The 20,044-nt window shown below is 43.4% G+C and overlaps 1 protein-coding gene across 1 annotated transcript in view; it reads left to right on the forward strand.

Annotated features, from left to right (window-relative positions):
• Positions 1 to 9,217, forward strand: part of LOC147613007 (putative WRKY transcription factor 3) — a 37,896-nt gene extending 28,679 nt beyond the window's left edge. Inside the window, exon 5 of the mRNA XM_086782307.1 lies at positions 8,175 to 9,217. Coding sequence (XP_086638433.1) covers positions 8,175 to 8,727 — 553 coding nt within the window. The 3' untranslated portion in view covers positions 8,728 to 9,217. The remainder of the gene's footprint in view (positions 1 to 8,174) is intronic.
• The last annotated feature ends 10,827 nt before the right edge of the window (positions 9,218 to 20,044 follow it).

Below are 20,044 nucleotides of genomic sequence, written 5' to 3' on the forward strand. Positions count from 1 at the left end.
GTCGAGACGATGTCTTTGATGAGCGAGATTTACTTCGCCTTCCGCCGCTGCCCATACCAACTGAACAAGAATCTCATACTGTGCCACATGAACCCCGTCAATCACCTACTACTTCGCCTCTTGAGGAGGCTTCCTCCTCCCGACAGGCACCCAGGGACCCTTTACCTCGCTGGTATCAACAAACCTTGCGTGATTCTGGCATGCTTCCCCATGATACCCCTTGGGATGGTCCTCGTCGGTCCATCAGATTCGCTCCTTGTGCCTCATTCGCCCGTCTTTTCCGCAGACTATGTGGCGCATGATGAGCCAACATCGTGGAAAGGTGCTATCAAACTTCCATCCTGGAAACATGCTATGGAACTTGAACTCGAAAGCATTGACCGTAATGGCACGTGGTCCCTTGTGGATCGCCCTCGTCATAAGAAGGTCATTGGAACCAATTGGATCTTGCGCACCAAATTTAAAGCCGATGGTATCTTGGACAAATACAAAGCCCGACTTGTTGTGCAAGGCTTTCGTCAGAAAGAAGGCATTGACTTCGACGAGACCTTTGCACCCACTGCTCGAATGACGACAATCTGTCTTTTACTCAATTTGGCTGCTCACCACAAATGGCCAGTCTATCAGATGGATGTTAAGAGTGCCTTTTTAAATGGCATTCTTGAAGAGGAGGTCTATGTTGACCAACCTCCGGTTTTCCCGCTCCTCGGGTTTGAGGACAAAGTCTTTCGCTTGCATAAAGCTCTGTATGGGCTTAAGCAAGCCCCCCGAGCGTGGTATCATCACATCGACAAATTTTTTCGCAGCCAAGGTTTTCAACCATCTCATTGTGACCCCAATATCTATATTCACACTGATCAGGGGATGGTTTGCTACCTAGTGCTGTATGTCGATGACCTCATTATTTCTGGGTCACATCAAGCCAAAATGGCTAATATCATGGCACAGCTCAGACGAACTTTTGAGATGACTGATCTCGGTCTTCTCTCATATTTCCTTGGCATGGAGGTGGTCCAACATCCTGATGGTATTTTTGTGTCTCAATAGAAGTACTCTCCAACTCATTACTTCCTACTTTCCTGATGGTGCTATCCTTGTGGCTACTCCATTGGATCCCACCGTCAAACTATCAAAGGAAGTGGACTCACCTCCACATGAAGAGCGAGCCTACCACCAAGTGGTTGGGAAACTTATCTGGCTCACAAAGTCTCGTCCTGATATATCCTATTGCACATCCATTTTAAGTCAGTATTTCAATGCTCCTAAGGGGCCACATTGGAGTTCAACAATGAGGGTTGTTCGCTATCTAGCAGGTACCTATTTGTATGGACTTCACTACAGTCGTGGGATCACCCTACGTGGTTACACGAACTCCGACTGGGACGGTGATTTTGATTTCCGACGTTCTCATGGTGGTTATTTGTACTCCCTCGGATCTGCCCCTTTCTCTTGGTCTAGCAAAAAGCAGGATACCGTTGCATGTTCTTCCGCTAAAGCCGAATACCGGGCCCTCTATGATGCCACCACTGAGGCTATGTATCTTCGTCAGCTTCTTACGGAGATGCGCGTCCCCATTGACACCGCTTCTATCATCTTCGTCGACAGTTAGAGTGCGATTGCCCTTGCTGCATGTGGGTGTCCATTTTCATTTTACCAGGGAACAGGTTGAGCTTGGTACCATCTGACTCCAGTACATTTCTACGGCAAACAACCATGCAGACATCCTTACAAAGTCTGTCAACCGCCCCATCCTGGAGTGTCTTCGCGATCGGATCGGCATCGGTCCACCACCATCATCCTCCACACATTGAGAGGGGGATCTTCCTCTCCTTTCACATTTTTATCATCATTGTATCGGGCACACGAGTCAGTGAAAACCCCATGAGGGCACGGCTCATGTGAAAACCCACTGCATTGCATTTTTTTTCCATCTTGCATTCCCTATGCATAGCGTTTTGTTTTTGTGTTTGGGACGCATGTGTGAATGAAAACCCAAAAATGGGCGTTCATGCATGTGAAAATCTCTTGCATTGTGGCATTTTTCCAGTACCTCCCAAACTCAGAAGCTTCTACTCTGGTCTCAAAACACATGGTCCTCATCTTCGACAACCAAAGTTTTTTCCCCCCCTCATCTTCTCTCATGATCCCTTTTTGGTCTGAGAGGGGGTGTGTGAAAATATACCCAAAAGGGTATTTTACCGAACCCAAAAAGGGTTATTTTGGTCATTTTTACTTTACCTTTATTTTCTGCGACAGCCTCTGCTGGCCGACCAGCACCCTCCCTTCCTATATATAGGAAGCGCATCTTCATTCAGTTCACTCAAGAGAGCACCTCCTCTGCTGGTCGCCAACTTCTGAGTCACCATCAAGGCGCCTATGACAGGTGTGAGCTGCCTTCTTTGCTGCTGGTGCAGGTCGCCTTCGACTGGTGCAACCTGCCACCTCCTCTGCTGGATTCATCGCCTACATCACGGCTGTCTACTGCGTTTCTCCATCGCCTACATCAGGGGACTGTTCTGCGTTTTTGTCATCACCTACTTCAGGAATGATCTCAGTGTTTTCACCATCAGTTACACTTCTGTGTTTGTCTTCAGCACACCATCAGGCTGACTTCAGCGTTTCTACATAAGGAGTACTTCAGCGCTTACATCAGCCTTACATCAGGCATATATCGGCGCTTACATCAGGCTTACTACGGCACTGTTATCTGCGTTTTTGGGACAGCAGCCCTCTTTGCTCCTTCGGAGTCTCACATAGAGCTCATGTACTGGATTTCATCATTTATATATACATCCCCATTGCATGCTGTGTGATTTACTTTGATCTCTCATATATTCGGTCCTTTGGTCTCTTTTGCCCTCACATATAACTCTCTTTCCAAAGGCTACAGGTTATATGACCCAGAGCGGAATGAGGTGGTTGTTAGCAAAGATGTTGTCTTGGATGACCATGTTCCAGCTTCCACTGTTGAGGCGCCATCGCTTCTTGGATAGCTAGATGACTATGAGGATGAGTCTTGGGCTATTGTTCTTGCTAGCCATCCTTAGTCAATAGGAGAGGTTGATCCCGAGGTTGGAGATTTGCCACAGCAGCAGCAGAAGCAGGCAGCTCCGTGAAACCGGCCTCTGATAGAAACTAGAGTGCGGTAGACTAGCAGTCACCCGTCCACTTGTAGTCTAGATATGAAAACAGAAAAGATTGGGGCTAGAGTGCCCAAATCTGAAAGCAAGGCGACACCTGTTGGCCCCAAAGCTTGGCACCCCTTGCGGTATTTCTTTATTCAATTCCAAAAATATGAATGGCTGAGTACAACAAAAATCAGCCAAGAGATTACACCTCTATGTCCAATCTAACGGCCCACAATCCCTCTTAGCACAGAGGATCCATGCACACAGATCTGTGTCTCAAAATAACACACTGTGCCTCCCTCTGATCAGCCAAGATCACTAAGCAGGGCAGCCATGAGCATACATCTGGCATATCTCAAGCACATGATTAAACATCTCAGCTCATACATACATGTACTGTCCAACCTCTGTCCCAACCCTTGTCAATCTGCCATACCCCTCCTCTCACAAGGGGCCAGATAACTCAAATCTGCAACAGACATCAAGCAGTAGAAAGAGAGATAGATGAACAAAAGCGGAGCTTACCAAATTCAGCCCGTGAATCTGCACTGGAGGAAGCAACGGTACCAATCTGTACTTGCAAGCACTTGTTTCCACAACCCTGCTTCACAGATGTGCATGTACTTGTCTGTACCCTCCTCCTTGCATCCAACTCTATGCTGTACTTGATTGTACAGTCCTGAAAACAGCCCCGTACCCGTCTGTACTACCTCGGGATACGTGCCAGGAGTTGTCCTTGCAAACGCCGCCTGCAGCCAGCACTTGTACTCGCCTGAACCTGCGCAGCCAGACCTGTCCAGCGCCGCCAACAGAAATTCAGTCCAGCGCCGCCAACAGTACGGCTGTACCTGAACTGTCCGTACACTGTACGGCAGTCGTACAGTGCTGTACTTGCAGTGTACTTGTCTGCACAGCCTGTACAGAGCCTGTGCACAGCCTGTCCAGCAAAGAAATAGGCCCGCAGCAGCTCGTGTGTGGAACCTGTACCAAGAGAGAACCTGCAGCCTGTCCGTACAAGGCTGTACGGCTGGTTTGCACACAGAAAAACAGCAGCAACCAGAGAATTTGCAGTCGACTTGCTCCCTTCCTTGCTTTTCCACGCATGAGCACAAGCGCATCAATCCTCCACGACTCTTTTTCCCAAAAAGAAGAGAGAGAGAGGGAGGAGAGAGAAGCACACACTCCAAAAGTGGAGTGGCCCCCCTCCCCTTAAAGGGCCCCAAACTTTAAAAGGCCTAGGGGCAACTTTAATAAACATTAAAGTTTAATGTTCTAGTTCCCCCCTTCACACCTAGGGATGTCCACACATCTATAACTCTGTCCGGCCACCCCCCATGTGAATCATTCAATATTCTGACTCTGCAACCACCATGCCCACACTTGTGCTGTTCCATTTTCACAGGGCCATGACAGCTCCGTGTTCTGTTCGGGTACCGAAGTGGTTGTTGGATACCATTCTAGAATCTGGTGTGACGGAGTATCCCTTCGAGTGGACCACGGAGGATGGACCTGGAAGATCACATGGAGTTCGTGACAAATGTTAGTACGAGGAGCATTTACAGGTAAATTATGCCTTGATGTCTCGTATCATTCAGGATGTCCACACATCTATAACTCTGTCCGGCCACCCCCCATGTGAATCATTCAATATTCTGACTCTGCAACCACCATGCCCACACTTGTGCTGTTCCATTTTCACAGGGCCATGACAGCTCCGTGTTCTGTTCGGGTACCGAAGTGGTTGTTGGATACCATTCTAGAATCTGGTGTGACGGAGTATCCCTTCAAGTGGACCACGGAGGATGGACCTGGAAGATCACATGGAGTTCGTGACAAATGTTAGTACGAGGAGCATTTACAGGTAAATTATGCCTTGATGTCTCGTATCATTCAGGACAAGGAGCCTACTTCAGTTAAGGAAACTCTTTCCCAGGAAACTTGGAGGAAAGCCATGCAAGGGGAACTAGAGGCCATAGAGAAGAATGGGACTTGGGAGTTGGTTCCGGGGCCGTCAAAACGGTCAGTCATTGGTGTCAAGTGGGTCTACAAAACCAAATATAAGTCCGATGGGTACGTGGATAAGTCCGATGGGTACGTGGATAAGTACAAGGCCAGACTTGTGGCCAAGGGCTACGCTTAGCGGCCAGGCATCGACTATGAGGACACTTTTGCACCGATAGCTAGGATGGCCACGATTCGGATTGTTCTTGCCCTTGCCTCTCATGAGCAGTGGCCGGTGTATCAGATGGATGTTAAATCTACGTTCCTGAATGGTGACTTGCAAGAGGAGATGTATGTTGAGCAACCTCTAGGCTTTGAGGTTCTGGGCTCAAAAGGTATGGTTTACAGGTTGCGAAAGGCCTTGTATAGTCTGAAACAGGCTCCCAAGGCTTGGAACTAGAAGATTGATACTTTCTTTCAGAGACAAGGTTTCCAGAGATGAGTCGCAGATTTGAACTTGAATCTCTTTCGAGAACATGGTATGGTCACATTGATTATCCTCTATGTGGATGATCTTGTCCTCACTGGCAGTCATGTGGAGCACATAGCCGTGACGAAGGATGCCTTGTCATAGGAGTTTGAGATGACAGATTTAGGCTTACTCCATTTCTTTTTGGGATTGGAGATTTGGCAGACCCAGAGGGGGTTCTATGTTTCTTAGTAGCAATATGTTCATGAGTTGTTGGAGGCCTTTGGGATGGAGAACTGCAAGTCTATTTCATCTCTGATGGACTTGAATACCAAACTTATTGTACATGATCCTTGTGAGTAGGTTGATGCCTCGGTTCATTGATTTGGTTGTTGAACACCAGATTGGACTTGAGTTTTCTAGTGGGATATTTCTACTGGCCGCTACTGCCCCTTGCCCCTATATATGGGGCACTTGCCCCCCCCACACATTCTGTACCGGTTATAGGTTTATATTGTGAGAGCAAAAAGACGAAAGGACCAGATGTATAAGAGATCAGATCAAAACAACACAGCATGAAATGGGTGAGTGAGTGTATATATGATGGTGAGTGAAAATATGTAAGAGGCCAGTGCAAAAGCAAAGATGATGTTAGAGTTGAAGCATGGTCAGTGATGAAGGCTTTTGTCGATGTGAGGCAAAGCCACTCCGAGAGGTGATCGGTGTCGAAGGCTCACGTCGGTGGATGCATTTGAGAGCACAAAGGATGCTGAAGTATGCAAAGGCAGGCTGCATAAGCACACATGCTTGTCTGAGAATGTGGACTTGAGTTTTATCTGATGATTTTAGACCATGGTAGGATCCACCCTTTTATAAGTCCAGGGAAGGCTGGTTGGCTGGCTTGCTTTATTGCTGTCGGCGTGCTTTTGTCTGCCACGACTAGGATAAAATCAGTATTAAATTCTTAATACTATCGTGGGTGTCTAGCTGCTGGCCGATTGTCTACAGATCCTGCCGATTGTTGCCTAGGCCCCATATAAAGGTTGCCGACTGTGATGGTGATTTTCACCCATCGCAAGGCTTGCCCTTCATGAGTTGGCCTTGGGGCTGGCCCCTACTATATGGATGCAACTAGCATTCTACACCTAAGTCTAACATCTACATGTACCTACATGAGGACTACTTGCTGAATTCTCTAAAGTGGGTTAAGAGGATTGACCTGACAGACCTCTATGGCTGGAAGACTAACCTGTGTAGCTCGTGCTTGACATGTCCCGGGCTGGGGCGCACAATGGGGTCACGGCAGACGACAAAATCTCCTATCAAGGTACTACTTCTGTACATGTTTCTTGCGCTGTTGATGAACCAATGTGTCACCGTGTACCACAGTGCATGGGTGCACATGACACAAGAAGAGATGACAGCCATACAAGCAGCTAAATTAGTCCCTAAATGGCTGATTTGTACGCTTGAAGATAGCAAACTTTCAGCTCCTTTGGAAAGCAGGACAAGGGCAAACATAAGAGGTCAACCAAACAAGCATGAGTGTGACTATGCTTGTATGGGTAGTTTGTATGATTCAGAGGAGCCAGCCTTATGAGCAGGCTCAAGGCAATGATTATTGGGAAAAGGCCATGCAAGATGAAAATAGTTCCATTATCAAAAATGGTACATGGGAACTTGCTGATTTGCCTCCTGATAAAAATGTTATTGGTACAAAATGGGCATACAAAGGCAAATGGAAGCTGAATGGATCTATTGACAGATTCAAAGCAAGGCTTGTTGCTAAAGGGATATTCTTAAGAGAAGGGAATAGACTATGAAGAGACTTTTGGCCCTACGTCAAAGATGACTACCATCAGGACAATCACTGCATTGGCAACACACCATGGATGGAGTATGCATCAATTGGATATCAAGACGACGTTCTACATCGTGAGTTATGTACGATGTGTCATCTCACATGTATGCCAAAGAAGACCGTGTATAGCTCACAACGTTTACCTTTAGGGGGGTCCACCATATGGAAACCCTGTATAGTGCACACATATTCAAGGGGTATCTAAAAACCCCCTTTCTTAGTAGATTTTTAGCTGTTATAGACACCCCTTAAGTAAATTTGAGGCTAATAAAAGTACCCCTTTTGACACATAACTCACAATGTGGTCCACTATATGGAAACCCTGTATAGCGCGCACACATTCAAGGTATATAAAAAAAACCCTTTCTTAGTAGGATTTTAGATATTATAGACACTCCTTATGTAACTTTGAGGCTAATAAAAGTACCCCCTTTTGTAAACCATTTACCATATTTGAATTAAAAGATTCCTTTATATATGCATAATTTAGATAGCTCCATGGAAAATAAAAAAACCCTAATATTGAACTTCGGTGCTAGGTGCTACCTGACATAACTTATTAACTTATAAGCCCCATTCCAGACACATGCATGTGCACACAGGCATACACATGCACATTACGTTTAACACCTGGCTCATATTAAAAATGCATGAGAGTGCTGGAATATTATTTAGGTTGACTACCTTGCATGGATTTAGTTTCCACAGAGAGAGAGAGAGAGAGAGAGAGAGAGAGAGAGAGAGATTCTTAGGAGTTTGATTTTGTAACTTGCAGAAGCTATTACAAATGTACGAATGTGGGTTGCACTGTGAGGAAGCATGTGGAGAGGTCTTCTACTGATTCCAAAGCAGTGATAACAACATATGAAGGGAAGCACAATCATGATGTACCTGCTGCCAGGAACAGTAGTCATGAGACTAGTGGGCCTGTGGTGACCTCTGCTTCACTTCCTGCAGGGCCTTCTTTATCTGGACCAGGTGTTTTGGGGGTCAGCTCATTATCTAAGCCTGCTACTTCTCTTCAGGAACAATTATTTGGGAAGCCTTACGAAAACGGGCACAAAATGGTCGCAGATATGGAACCTGACAATGGAGGCTCAATGCATGGGGCTTTGATTTCTGAACAGAGCAGAGGCCAAGGACGTACAGACGGACCTTCACAGCCTGGATTGAGTATGATGGGCTCAAATATTGGTGGGCTGAGGCCACTCGAAGGAGGGGAATATTTTGGTCAAGGCTTGGGATTGAGACCCAAAGAGGAGCCAGGGGATGCTCATCCTCTCGGAGGTGTGCTGCAATCTGTTTATCAACCCAGGCTTCTGTCATGACCATAATCATTTCTGCCCGCAACCTTTCCTGGATGGCGGTCTGAAGAGAGGAACTAACTGCTGCAAGTGCTGGCCCCAGGTTTTGGGAGGCTGGGATGCAGAAGACGAGAGGCACTAGGTAGTGTCTTTCTTAAATGTGCTGCAGGAAATGTAACTGCAGACATTGCATTGTTTTATTGCTTAATTACCAAATGGAGGATCGACCTTAGGTGTGTCTTTGAGCTAGGCTATATTTGTTGCTCAATTTCCAAACAATCATGCATGCAGTTGGATATACACTTGCACAGGATCACAAGGACCTTATAGGAACTGGTCATGGTAGATTAGCTATGCTCGTGTAAATTCTTTTCTAATCTCCTTGTACCTTCTCCTGCCATAACTCAGTGTCAGTCAGGTGAGCTTCTAATTTTGTAAAATGGGGTTGTTTGTTATGCCCATTCTTTGGGCTCTGGAAATAAAGCTTGTCTGAGCAGCAGGCATTTTCCTTTAATGCGTATCTTTTATTATGATTGTAGAATTGATCTGTATAGACAAGGTTCTTAGGGGCTTTACAGATGTAACTGCTGCCGTTAAAAGCGGTGATCTCACCCACCTATCCCTCATGGGCAGGGGCATTTTTCCCGTCTTACCCCCACCCATTTAAGGGAGACGCCTGTATTAACCCTTAATATCTGTAATTTTCCTCCATCAGTTTGCTGTCTGAAGATTCTCTTTTCCTTATTTTACTCCATTACTCACCAATTTGAATGAATGGTTCTTATTCAAGTGGAATTTTGATATGCGATTTCTTGTGAATAATGCAATGTTTCTGAGATATCTAATCCTGCACAGCTTTAATAGTAATGTTCCTTGAATATTTTTGTATGCACACATGAACATCTTTCAAGCAATCTATAGGGAGTAGTCTACAGGCTGTATGAAAGCAATGGTTGGGAGGCCAATGTCTCAACTTATCATTTAGCTAGTTACAATTTTCCTTTGTAGTGTTAGATACTGAAGGACATCTGTGAGGATAAAAGAGGGTTTCAACCCTATTTGATGCCTTGTGAAAGGAGAGTGTAGCCTTGCTCAAGATCATGGAAGAACCCAGCACAGAAAAGGAAAAGCAAAAAGCAAAAACCATGAGATTAGGCAATGTTGACAGCGAGAAGGGGTGGGACCAGTAAGCCATCAGACTCATTGTCTTGTACATACTGAGGTACCACAATAAAGGCACCCTGTAATCTATGGTTGGCAGGCCTCGCATGCCTATGTAATGGAATAAGCCATCATGCACGACCCCGATACACTTAGTCCCCGGTAGCAGCGATTCTTTACTTTCTTGTAATTGATATTCACATAGGATATAAGCCTTGAGGCACATCATAACCCATGTCGCGGGGTTGCTAGATAGTTGTAAATGTTTGTTTTATCAATTTTGCACAGCACAGAGTTAGGGCTTTCAGCATCTTGTAAACTTATTCGATATTGAATAAGCAAAGGCGACTAAGCTTCTACGCAGTTGTCTTGTCAGCGGCCAATGTGTAATGTTTGCTCATCTTAGTATTTGTCCTTGGGCATTGACTTCTGAAAGTAGCTGGACTGTGTCATTCGGATATATTCCACTGTGTTCCAACACTTTTGGTGATCTTGCTATTCTTACACCACTTCTTTGTAGAAAAAGTACAAAATGAATAATTGCACCAAATTATCACTATATTCTTTGCCATCAATGTCATGGTTAGAAGGAACGAGAGCAACAATGAGAGGTGAACAATCAAGAGCCAATCCAGAACGACCGAGAGTTGGCTTAAAGAAGAGTTGCAGAAACAGCTCGAAACATCTTAGTAGCAAATCTAGTTTTGGGCACAATTGCAAAAAGAGGTATGTCAGCCTCAAGGTTTACAAGGCTTGGGCAACCTACCTCCACTACCTCTCAGAATCAATAATTAACAAAACCCAATGGCGAACATTTTGAACATCAAGTTCCCAACATTCAATGGGAAGAAGAATGAAGATCTCGATACTCACATGGCTTGCCCCCCCCAACGAGAGAAAGATGTACACCTTTCAGAGCACATTGGATAATAAAGCCATAGAATGGTATGTTTAGTAGCGGTTGATGTCACAGTCAATGGCTTCAACAGTCTAGTGGACAGCCCATAGGTCTGTTGGCAAGAAGAGCGTTGATGTTGCAATAATAGTAACAACAGAAGCAGCGTCAATAACAACAATAACAAAATCAGAAGTAGCAACAACAACAAACAACTGCAATAGAAAAAGCAATAGCAGAAGCAGTAGCAGCTTCCAGAGCTTCTATAGCCTCAAAGCTGCAACCAAAGAGCCAAAGAGAACATTTGATTGCGGGCTGAAGTAACCTGCCCCCTAGAAGATGCAGAGAAAAGGTGTGTCAGAGACCACCACCATCTACCATTGCAGTAACCTCTACAAGTTTCAAAGATACCCTACCTGACATCACCACATCCACCCTCGTCACCACCCAAAAACACATAACCACTACCATATCACTCGGCATGCCCATTTTCACAGCCTCCACCATCAATCCCACTACCATCTCATTAACCACCATCTTTCCCCTCCCTAACCCCCTGTTACAAACGATACCAATGATGTTAGCAATAGCAAAAGTGGACATTGAAAAAGTTGCATCAGGCGCTTGGCTATGTCAGCCATTGTGTCCTGATTGGAGTGGCCTTGTTGGAGCGGGGGTCAGTGTTTAGCTCTAAGAGAGTGAGCAGGCTAGGAAGGACATCTGGCAAAAAGTAGAAGAAATGAGTACAAAGCTCAATAGGTCGGAAGCTGAGACATTGGAAGCAACTCGTGGAGGTAAAAATAAAAAGTAGGGACTAGTCACAAGCTTGCAGAACTTGAGCGGCAATTGAAGGAGACAAAGGACAGCAAAAATAAAGAGAATGTGGGGGAGAGGGAGAGCTTGAGTTCCTTACAAGCAAACACACACACACACACACACATTGAGGGGGAGAGGGAGAGCTTGAGTTCCTTGCAAGCAAACACACACGAGAGAGAAAAACACACAAGAGAGATGGATGGCTAAATTTTCTTCTCTACAATTTCTTCTCTTCTCTACAACCATATAACTAAATACAACCATATAACTAAAAAGATAAGAGTACATACTATAAGGAAAAGTACTCTCCTACAATAACATACAATGGTCGGTCCATAGTGTGAACTCAACTGTATGAGCTGGCACTATAACTTTGCCATAACTCTAGTACTCCAAAGTGGCTATCACACAGCCTATCATCCACTGGCGATATATCAACCATAGTCTCACCAACCATGCTAGTGGCATAAGTGCGAAAGTGATCACCCAGGCGGGTCATCTTTGTTTGTAACACTAGTTGAGCTAATATCTCAACACTCCCCCTCGAGCTTCACTCCACACACTGCACTCCAAGTAAGCTCCTAAACTTGTGGAGCTTCTATGTGCCCAATGCCTTCGTAAAGATGTCAACCGCCCAATCCTCTATGCTGACATATACTACATCACCTGCTAGAACCTTCTCCCTCACAAAGTGATAATGCACCTCAATGTGCTTCGTTCTAGCAAGGTGTACTGGGTTATTGGCCAACTATATGCTACTCATGTTGTCACACAATAAATGAAAACTGCCCTACCCACGAACTCATCCATATTACCAAGTAGCGTTTGAAACCAGCCATAGCAGCACCCCTGTACTTAGCCTCTGTACACGATAAATAACTGTTGGTTGTTTCTTACTACTCCAACTCACAGTAGGACTCCCAAACGAAAACATAAAGCCACTTGTAGATCTCCTATCTGTTACACTACCATGCCAATCAGTATCTGTGTACCCATGTAGCTATATCTCTGTACTAGCCTCAAAGAAAAGTCCATAATCAACTATGGACTTTATGTACATGAGAATCCATCTAGCCATATCCAAGTGTGGCTTCCTAGGGGCCTGCATAAACTGACTCACAAGTCCAACAACATAGCTTAAGTCTGGCCTAGTAATGGTCATGTAGATCAAGCTACCCACTATGTGCCTGTATGTAGTGGGATCCTCCAAATGCTTGCCTATATTTATGGAAAGCTTTGTGTTTTGCTGGTCCAATGGCACTGAAATAGGCTTATAGCCTGTCATACTATACTTGGACAACATGTCCAAGCCATACTGCCTCTGTAATAACAAAATGCCATGAGGTGATCTCACCACCTCTATGCCCAAGAAATACCGCAACTTACTCAAATCCTTCATCTACTTCAAAAGCCCTGCTGACATCATGTATGTGAGCATCACTATCACCAATGATAATCAAGTCATCCACATAAATGACTAATAGCATGATCCCCGTATCTGTCTTTTTCACATAAAGTAAAAAATCTGCGTTGGATATCTGAAATCCAATGGTAACAAGATACTCCTCAAGATTGGTTGACCATGCTCTGGGTGCTTGCTTCAAGCCATACAGCGCTTTGCGTAACTTGCACAAAAAATCTAGGTGTGCATCACTCTCATAACCTGGTGGCTGCATCATGTGTACTTCTTGCAAATCGCCATGCAAGAAGGCATTCTTTACATCCATCTAATGTAAAGACCAACCCTTTGCTGCACCCATAGCAATGATAGCTCTCACGGTTGCCATTCTTGCAACTAGGCTGAATGTCTCCTCATAGTCAATGCCATAGGTCTGCGCATAGCCATTGGCAACCAATCTTGCCTTATACTTGCTCACTGAACCATCTACATTACTTATACACCCACTTACATCCAATTGCCTTATACTTGCTCACTGAACCATCTACATTACTTATACGCCCACTTACATCCAATTGCCTTCTTTTTCTTAGGCAACTCCCATGTTGCATTTGCATCCAATGCTGCCATCTCCTCATTCATGCCATCTTTCCCTTTTTAATTTCCAAGTGCCTACTTAAAACAAGTGGGCTCCAACTCATGTAATTGCTTTACCTATATAAGCATAATGATGGGATGTATATCCATCATATCTCAACCTCTCAACAAGGTACCTAACTCTCATAGAATTGTGTACACCTAAACACTACCAGGTATCCTCAAAACAACCCTAGTTCTCCTTACACCAGGAGTAACCACAGATGGAATGCCAAGCTCCTCATCAAGGCTCTGCTCAGAGAGCCACTAGAGTCACCATCCACATATGAGTGATGCACTTGTGCCATATGTCAATATCAGCAAAATGACACATGTTCCATGCGCAAACATAGCTACCTTTACCTCGGCGTATTCACATCCAAAGTAAACATCTTGCCATTTATGTTACCCTTTGCAACCAAACGACATTGATTTTTGAAGTCTTCCACAAAGAATCCTCGAGGATTAAATCTCACTTAACCATCTGTCCAATAGAAATCGGTTCTTTGTAATATTTAAAACATGAAGTACATCTGCCAGGTACTTCATTTTGCCATCTTGCATAGACAATGACACTTTACCAACATGCACAATGGGATTTACAGTATCATCACCTCTTTCTACATAACCTAGTTTTCTCATTTTTTGCATGTCTCAACCATTCACTATATGACTGATCATGTGGTTAGAGGCGCAGAATTCACATACCATATATCCTTAGATCCCGACACATCTCCTATTGTAGAACTGAGCATGTCCTGTATCACAAACAACTGCTCACTTTTGTTATCACCACCATGTTTACTACATGATGCATAGTTGCCTTGCTGCAACTTTCCACTTTTAATGTCATTCTATTTTTTAAAGCAATCCTTTGCCATGTGCCCTGGTTTGCCATAATAATAGCACTCTATGCTATTTGTACTCTGATGTTATTTGCACTCTATGTTATCTCTCTTACTTGCCTCCTTAGCTCTCACACAAACCGTGGCTCTAATACCATAAAGAGAATGTGGGGGAGAGAGAGAGCTTGAGTTCCTTGCAAGCAAACACACACACACACACACAAGAGAGTGCAAGATACAATAGAGAGATGGATGACTGAATTTTCTTCTATCTTCTTCTCTTCTCTACAACCATATAACTGAAAAGATAAGAGTGCATACTAAGGGAAAGTACTCTTCTATAATAACATACAATGGTCAGTCCATTGTATGAACTTGACTATATGAGCTAGCGCTATAACTATGCCATAACTCTAGTACTCCAAAGTGACTGTCGCACTCCACTGGCGGCATATCAACCACAATCTTACCAACCATGCCAGTGGTATAAGTGCGGAAGCTATAATCTAGGCGGTTCATTCGTGTCCACAACACTAGTTGAGCTCGATATCTCAACAAAAAAGAACTCACAGAAGTAAGGGAGGAAGACAAAGAGAAGACAAGGCATGCATAGGAAAAAATGAACAAGGTCTTGGCCACACACCAAACCGTGCAGAAAATCAGATGGAATGGCAAAATGATCGTATATGAAGTTGTAGATAGCCGCCGAAGCCAAGATGGGGAAGGTAGGGCTAGTACTGGTAAAAACCCACATATACACACGTGGGTTTGGTCCTTTGAATCTAATTTTGAAGACTTTAAGCTTATTTAAGGGACCATGATCTCAATCAACCTTTGATACAATTTCAACGTCTTCAAATATGATGCTATGACTCACTAGAAGATATTGGAGCTTATTTTATTAGACCTCAAATACTATCATCCAAATATAAGTATAGATGCTCAAATTCAAGTCTAAATCATGCATGCTAATCACATTAATTTTCCAAATTTAGTGAACCCAAATAGAGGCCACCAATCTTCTGGATCTCAGGGTGATGTTGTGCTCCAAGCAGAACATGAAGCGCTGAAAGCAGAAGCACCTGCTATGGTCGTGCACAGGAGAAGATAGAGGAGATGAAGAGAACACTCCAAGCTCAGGTCGCTAGACACCTAACATTAGATGAAGCCAAGACTGAGCAGCAGCTCCAAAGGATGTAAAAGGCACTTAGAAATGTGGAATCACAAAGATGGCTAGGCTTGACTACAATAGATCTAGGAAAAATAAAGCAGACAACAAGGCGCTTGCACACATGCCAAAGGCTGAGGGCCTTGGCATAGGAACAATAGAAGATGGTAGAAGAGAAGGGGAAAGTTGTTAAATTTGTTAATGCAATCAAAATTATGGCCACAGATTAAGAGGAATTGGAGCAACAACTCATGTGCATGACCACACAACTTAATCAAAGAGAGAGAGCCAGAAGAGCTCCAAAGAGCCTATGCATTGGCTCAGTGGTGGGCTTCTGTGCTTGAAGAGGTTGGCGACCATCTAGAGAAAAACCACTTGAAGAGGTTGGCGACCATCTAGAGAAAAACCACTTGCCCTATCCAGTGAATTGGGGAAGGATTGCCAACTTCATTAATTCATACAAGCTACAATTCTTTTCACATATCATGCATAATATTCCATATGTTCAATTACATAACACAAGGTAACACATCATCAACACATATTAACACAAGGTAACACATCATCAATACATATCTCCTTGCACCATGGCTGTGATCCTCAACAAGACGACACATACTATTAAGCATGATCACTTTTGAATCTCGTTAAGACCAATGCATGGAGGAGACCATATATGTCTCACATCCACCAAACCATGAAATCCCACTATTCCAAGGAGTCGCTTCACCCAGCGCCGTTACCAATCCTAGAAGCATGTACACTCCAGTGCATGGCGATAGGGGCACATATGTCTAGTATCGGCATGTATACATGTAGTCACCAAGCCTTGCCCTACCCATAATCAATCTAGAGCTGCTTCCTCGTCATCACACCAACTAAGAGCACACCCACATTTGACCGAGAGGGGTCAAGGTCTCGGATGAACACCTTCATGTCATGCACCCCACAGATGATATCCACATAGCAATCCATGAAAATACAATGTCGTCCAAACAGTAATTTCAAGATATAGTTTCAAGTGACATGCATCATAGGAAAGAATAATGGGAACCTACTAGCAATCCAATCAAATAAAGAAACAAGGTCTAGCACCTTATCTAGTTTAATTAAAAGTCAAATCAAAGCACTAAGATCTGACCCACCACCCCAAGATGAGAATAAGAGCCTTAACAAACAACACTCTCAAGAAACCATGCTTAAACTAGTTAAAGTATTAACTAGATCACCAGTTTGACATTGAACCACATCTTGTTAAGCCCAAGGGAATTCTCCACAACCACCACCTAAGAGGATTCCCAAAAACCACTAGCCAGAAGAGGAGTACCACTTTCCTTTTAAAGAGAAAGAGGCACTACCTACCAAAATTGATCCATTAAGCCATGATGCCATATGGGAACCTCCAAGGTCTTCACAAACTTCTAAACAAGTCTCAATAAACATAGTAATAAGTTCATGCTAAGCACCACATTGGGTACTCTTCAAAATGATGGAAAAAAAATGAGGAAAACTATATATACTTCAGACCAACTCTTTGGGAATAAATCTAGGAGTAAAGATTCAATGCTTTCATCTTAGAGAAAACTAAAACTGTAACTGAAACTGAATGGGAAATCGAAACTAAGACTAAGACATTCATGATCCCATTTGAGGACCCTACCAAAGTTTGGCTAGATTTCCCTATGGGAATGAATGTTGAACAAAAAAGAGCAGTGTTTAGTCCTAAATCTTGTCACAATATCGTATGAGGGAAAACTTGGCTATCCATAGAAAAACCAACACTCACCCCTAGATTCTAATGGGAAATACATGGAAATATGGGATTATTTCATTGTTCCCATTAAGGGGATGGACATATCATGGGGTGCCAAGTTACTCCTTGACGACCTTGAAGAAATCATCTTGTGTGGCCTTTGGATAAATAGTTCTCTCTATTGACCAATCAATGTTGCAAACTATCACCTTAGGTCACCCAATGAGTACACTCACAATTCTCTTACAAGAAGAGGAACCATTGCTAGAATGGAATCTTTACCACCTAAACCCATGGAGCTTGAAAATCCAACACACTTGAACTTAACCCTACTCTAAATCTTCTAAGATTTGATGTGGGAGTTAAAGTATTTGGAAATATCAACACAAGAGTCAACCCCAAATTTATCATCACCATGAACCTAATCTTATGACCCTTGAACTATTGGAAATTATTATGTTTGGGGTACTTTTGAACATACAAGCATACAAACTAGCCCCCTTAGGCTGCTGGAAATTCTTTGTGGTTGAGTTTGTGTTGGAAGCAGACTTAGTTATTCAATGGGAATGGATTATTGCTACCAATATAAACCAAGCTTCATTTAGTAACACAATTACCTTGAAGATACACAACATGGAGATGGTGTAGAGATGGTGCTACCATTTGATGATAGAGAGGCTCCGACACTGAGGGATCTATGTGATGCTAATAGCAAAAGGCTACAAGGATCCTCCCAAAAAATATCCTCAACTTGAAAACTCATCTTCTCCATGAGAAGCCCTTTTTTTGACAAAGTTTCTATTATTTCAGCTCTATTCTCATCATCAAAAGAATAGGCTTCTACCACTAACTTCACAACCTTGCGGGCACTTGTCTTGCACGATAGCCACTCTAGAATATCTCCCTTCTCATACCCCATCGACATCAACAACACAACTTGAATCTTACTCTGACAAAGATAGCCCTTTGCAACCTTCAACATCAATAGACCCTTTATTTGAGAAAATAGCCTCTTCAGTAAAACTGCCATTGATAATAAAGGCCTACCCTCTACTCAACAGTACCTCATGTTGATGAAGCTTCTACTCTGAGAGCCCCTCTTCGACCAACTGCACCCAAGGAGTTAAAGTCTTCTATCACAAAAACCTCATCAACAAGTCTAAAATCATCACTGTTAGCTGACAAAGGTAAATCCAAGTGACCTCACCATCGGCAACCCCTTTTATGAAGACCCAAGCCTCATCATCTCGATGGTGCCAAAGCAATCAATGTCACTGCTCCATTGTGCAAACATGCCTAGGAAGGTACCAAAGCTTCAGTTCCACAAAAGAAGGTATATCCACCTCATAAGTCAATGTCAAAATATCTTCATGGTATCAAAATGTGGGTAGAGAAGCAATTATTAGTAGCTCATGTAGGTGGCAATCTGATTTGGCTACCTCACCCACTTTGGGAGTCACTACCAAAGGAAACCTTCCAGATCATTACACATGCGTAGATCACTTGAATGCACTGCAATAATAACAAAAAAGGGGGGAGGGGGGAAGAGGAAAGGAAAAAAAAAGGGGAAAAATATCAATTGGGATTCACCCCTACCATCTATGCTTCATTCATACCTTTGAGTCACACTAAAGAGACTTCAATAAGTTACATAGTTGTGATACTTGGTGCAAAAGCACATGTCACTAGTAACCAATAACATCAATGGGGATTATTATTCTTCTTTCAATTGGCTAACTACTATAGTAGCTTAGTAAACACAATTCACCCACTAGTGGAAAAATGCAATACTTGGTGCAAAAGCATGACACGTCACGGTAGCCAATCACATCAATGGGTAAGCTCATTGTTTTACCATTGTTCTTTCGATTGGCTGATTACTATAGTAGTTACTGGTATGGTTTTTTAAATGCTATTGAAGTTTGAATAGTAGTGAAGAGTTACATAATTTAATAAATGCTATTGAAGTTAGTTTTCATTTATGTTTAAATTCTAATGATTTTTATGTAAATTCTCTCTCTCACTCAAGAAATGGTCATACTCATGACCCGTTCTCAATCCAAATCAAGCTTTTCATAAAGCTTTTACTTAACCCAAGATTAAGCTATGCTTGAGGTCAAATTAATGGGTTTTTTCTATGCTTTTAGTTTATGTATATTGATGATTCAATCCATTATGGATCAGATTCTATCGATCTGTTTTTGAGGCCGTGAGATTACAGAGAACAGTTCACTACGTGAAGTGTCAACCGGAGAGAGATACGTAGAAGAGCCAACACAAGAAGAAGAGGAGGTCTAGGAAGGGGGGGAACAATTCCTCAAAGACCAAGGATGGATCCAACCATTGACCTTAATGCAACCACAAGGATAGATCTATTATGAAGCCACATATTATTTCCAAACTCGTCCAAAAATTCTCTGGGGACAGAGATCCTATCCACAACATGTAGATATTTTTGAATCCACATGTGAAGCTTGCGGGCCTATCTCAGTGATGTGATAATGATTCATGCTTTCTCACTAACCCTGGAAGGAAAAGCACATCAGTGGTAGGAACGTAGGATGATTGATCATCTACTCAATATCTTTCTAGTGTATAGACGGTCCTCCACTTCACTCGCCACTCTTGTTAGATTATCCCCTTCGTCTAGGGTTACAAACGCTTCCTC

This window comes from Cibotium barometz, chromosome 44, assembly GCF_041138505.1.
Source record: "Cibotium barometz isolate CiBa-2024 chromosome 44, ASM4113850v1, whole genome shotgun sequence".
Lineage (NCBI taxonomy): Eukaryota > Viridiplantae > Streptophyta > Polypodiopsida > Cyatheales > Cibotiaceae > Cibotium > Cibotium barometz.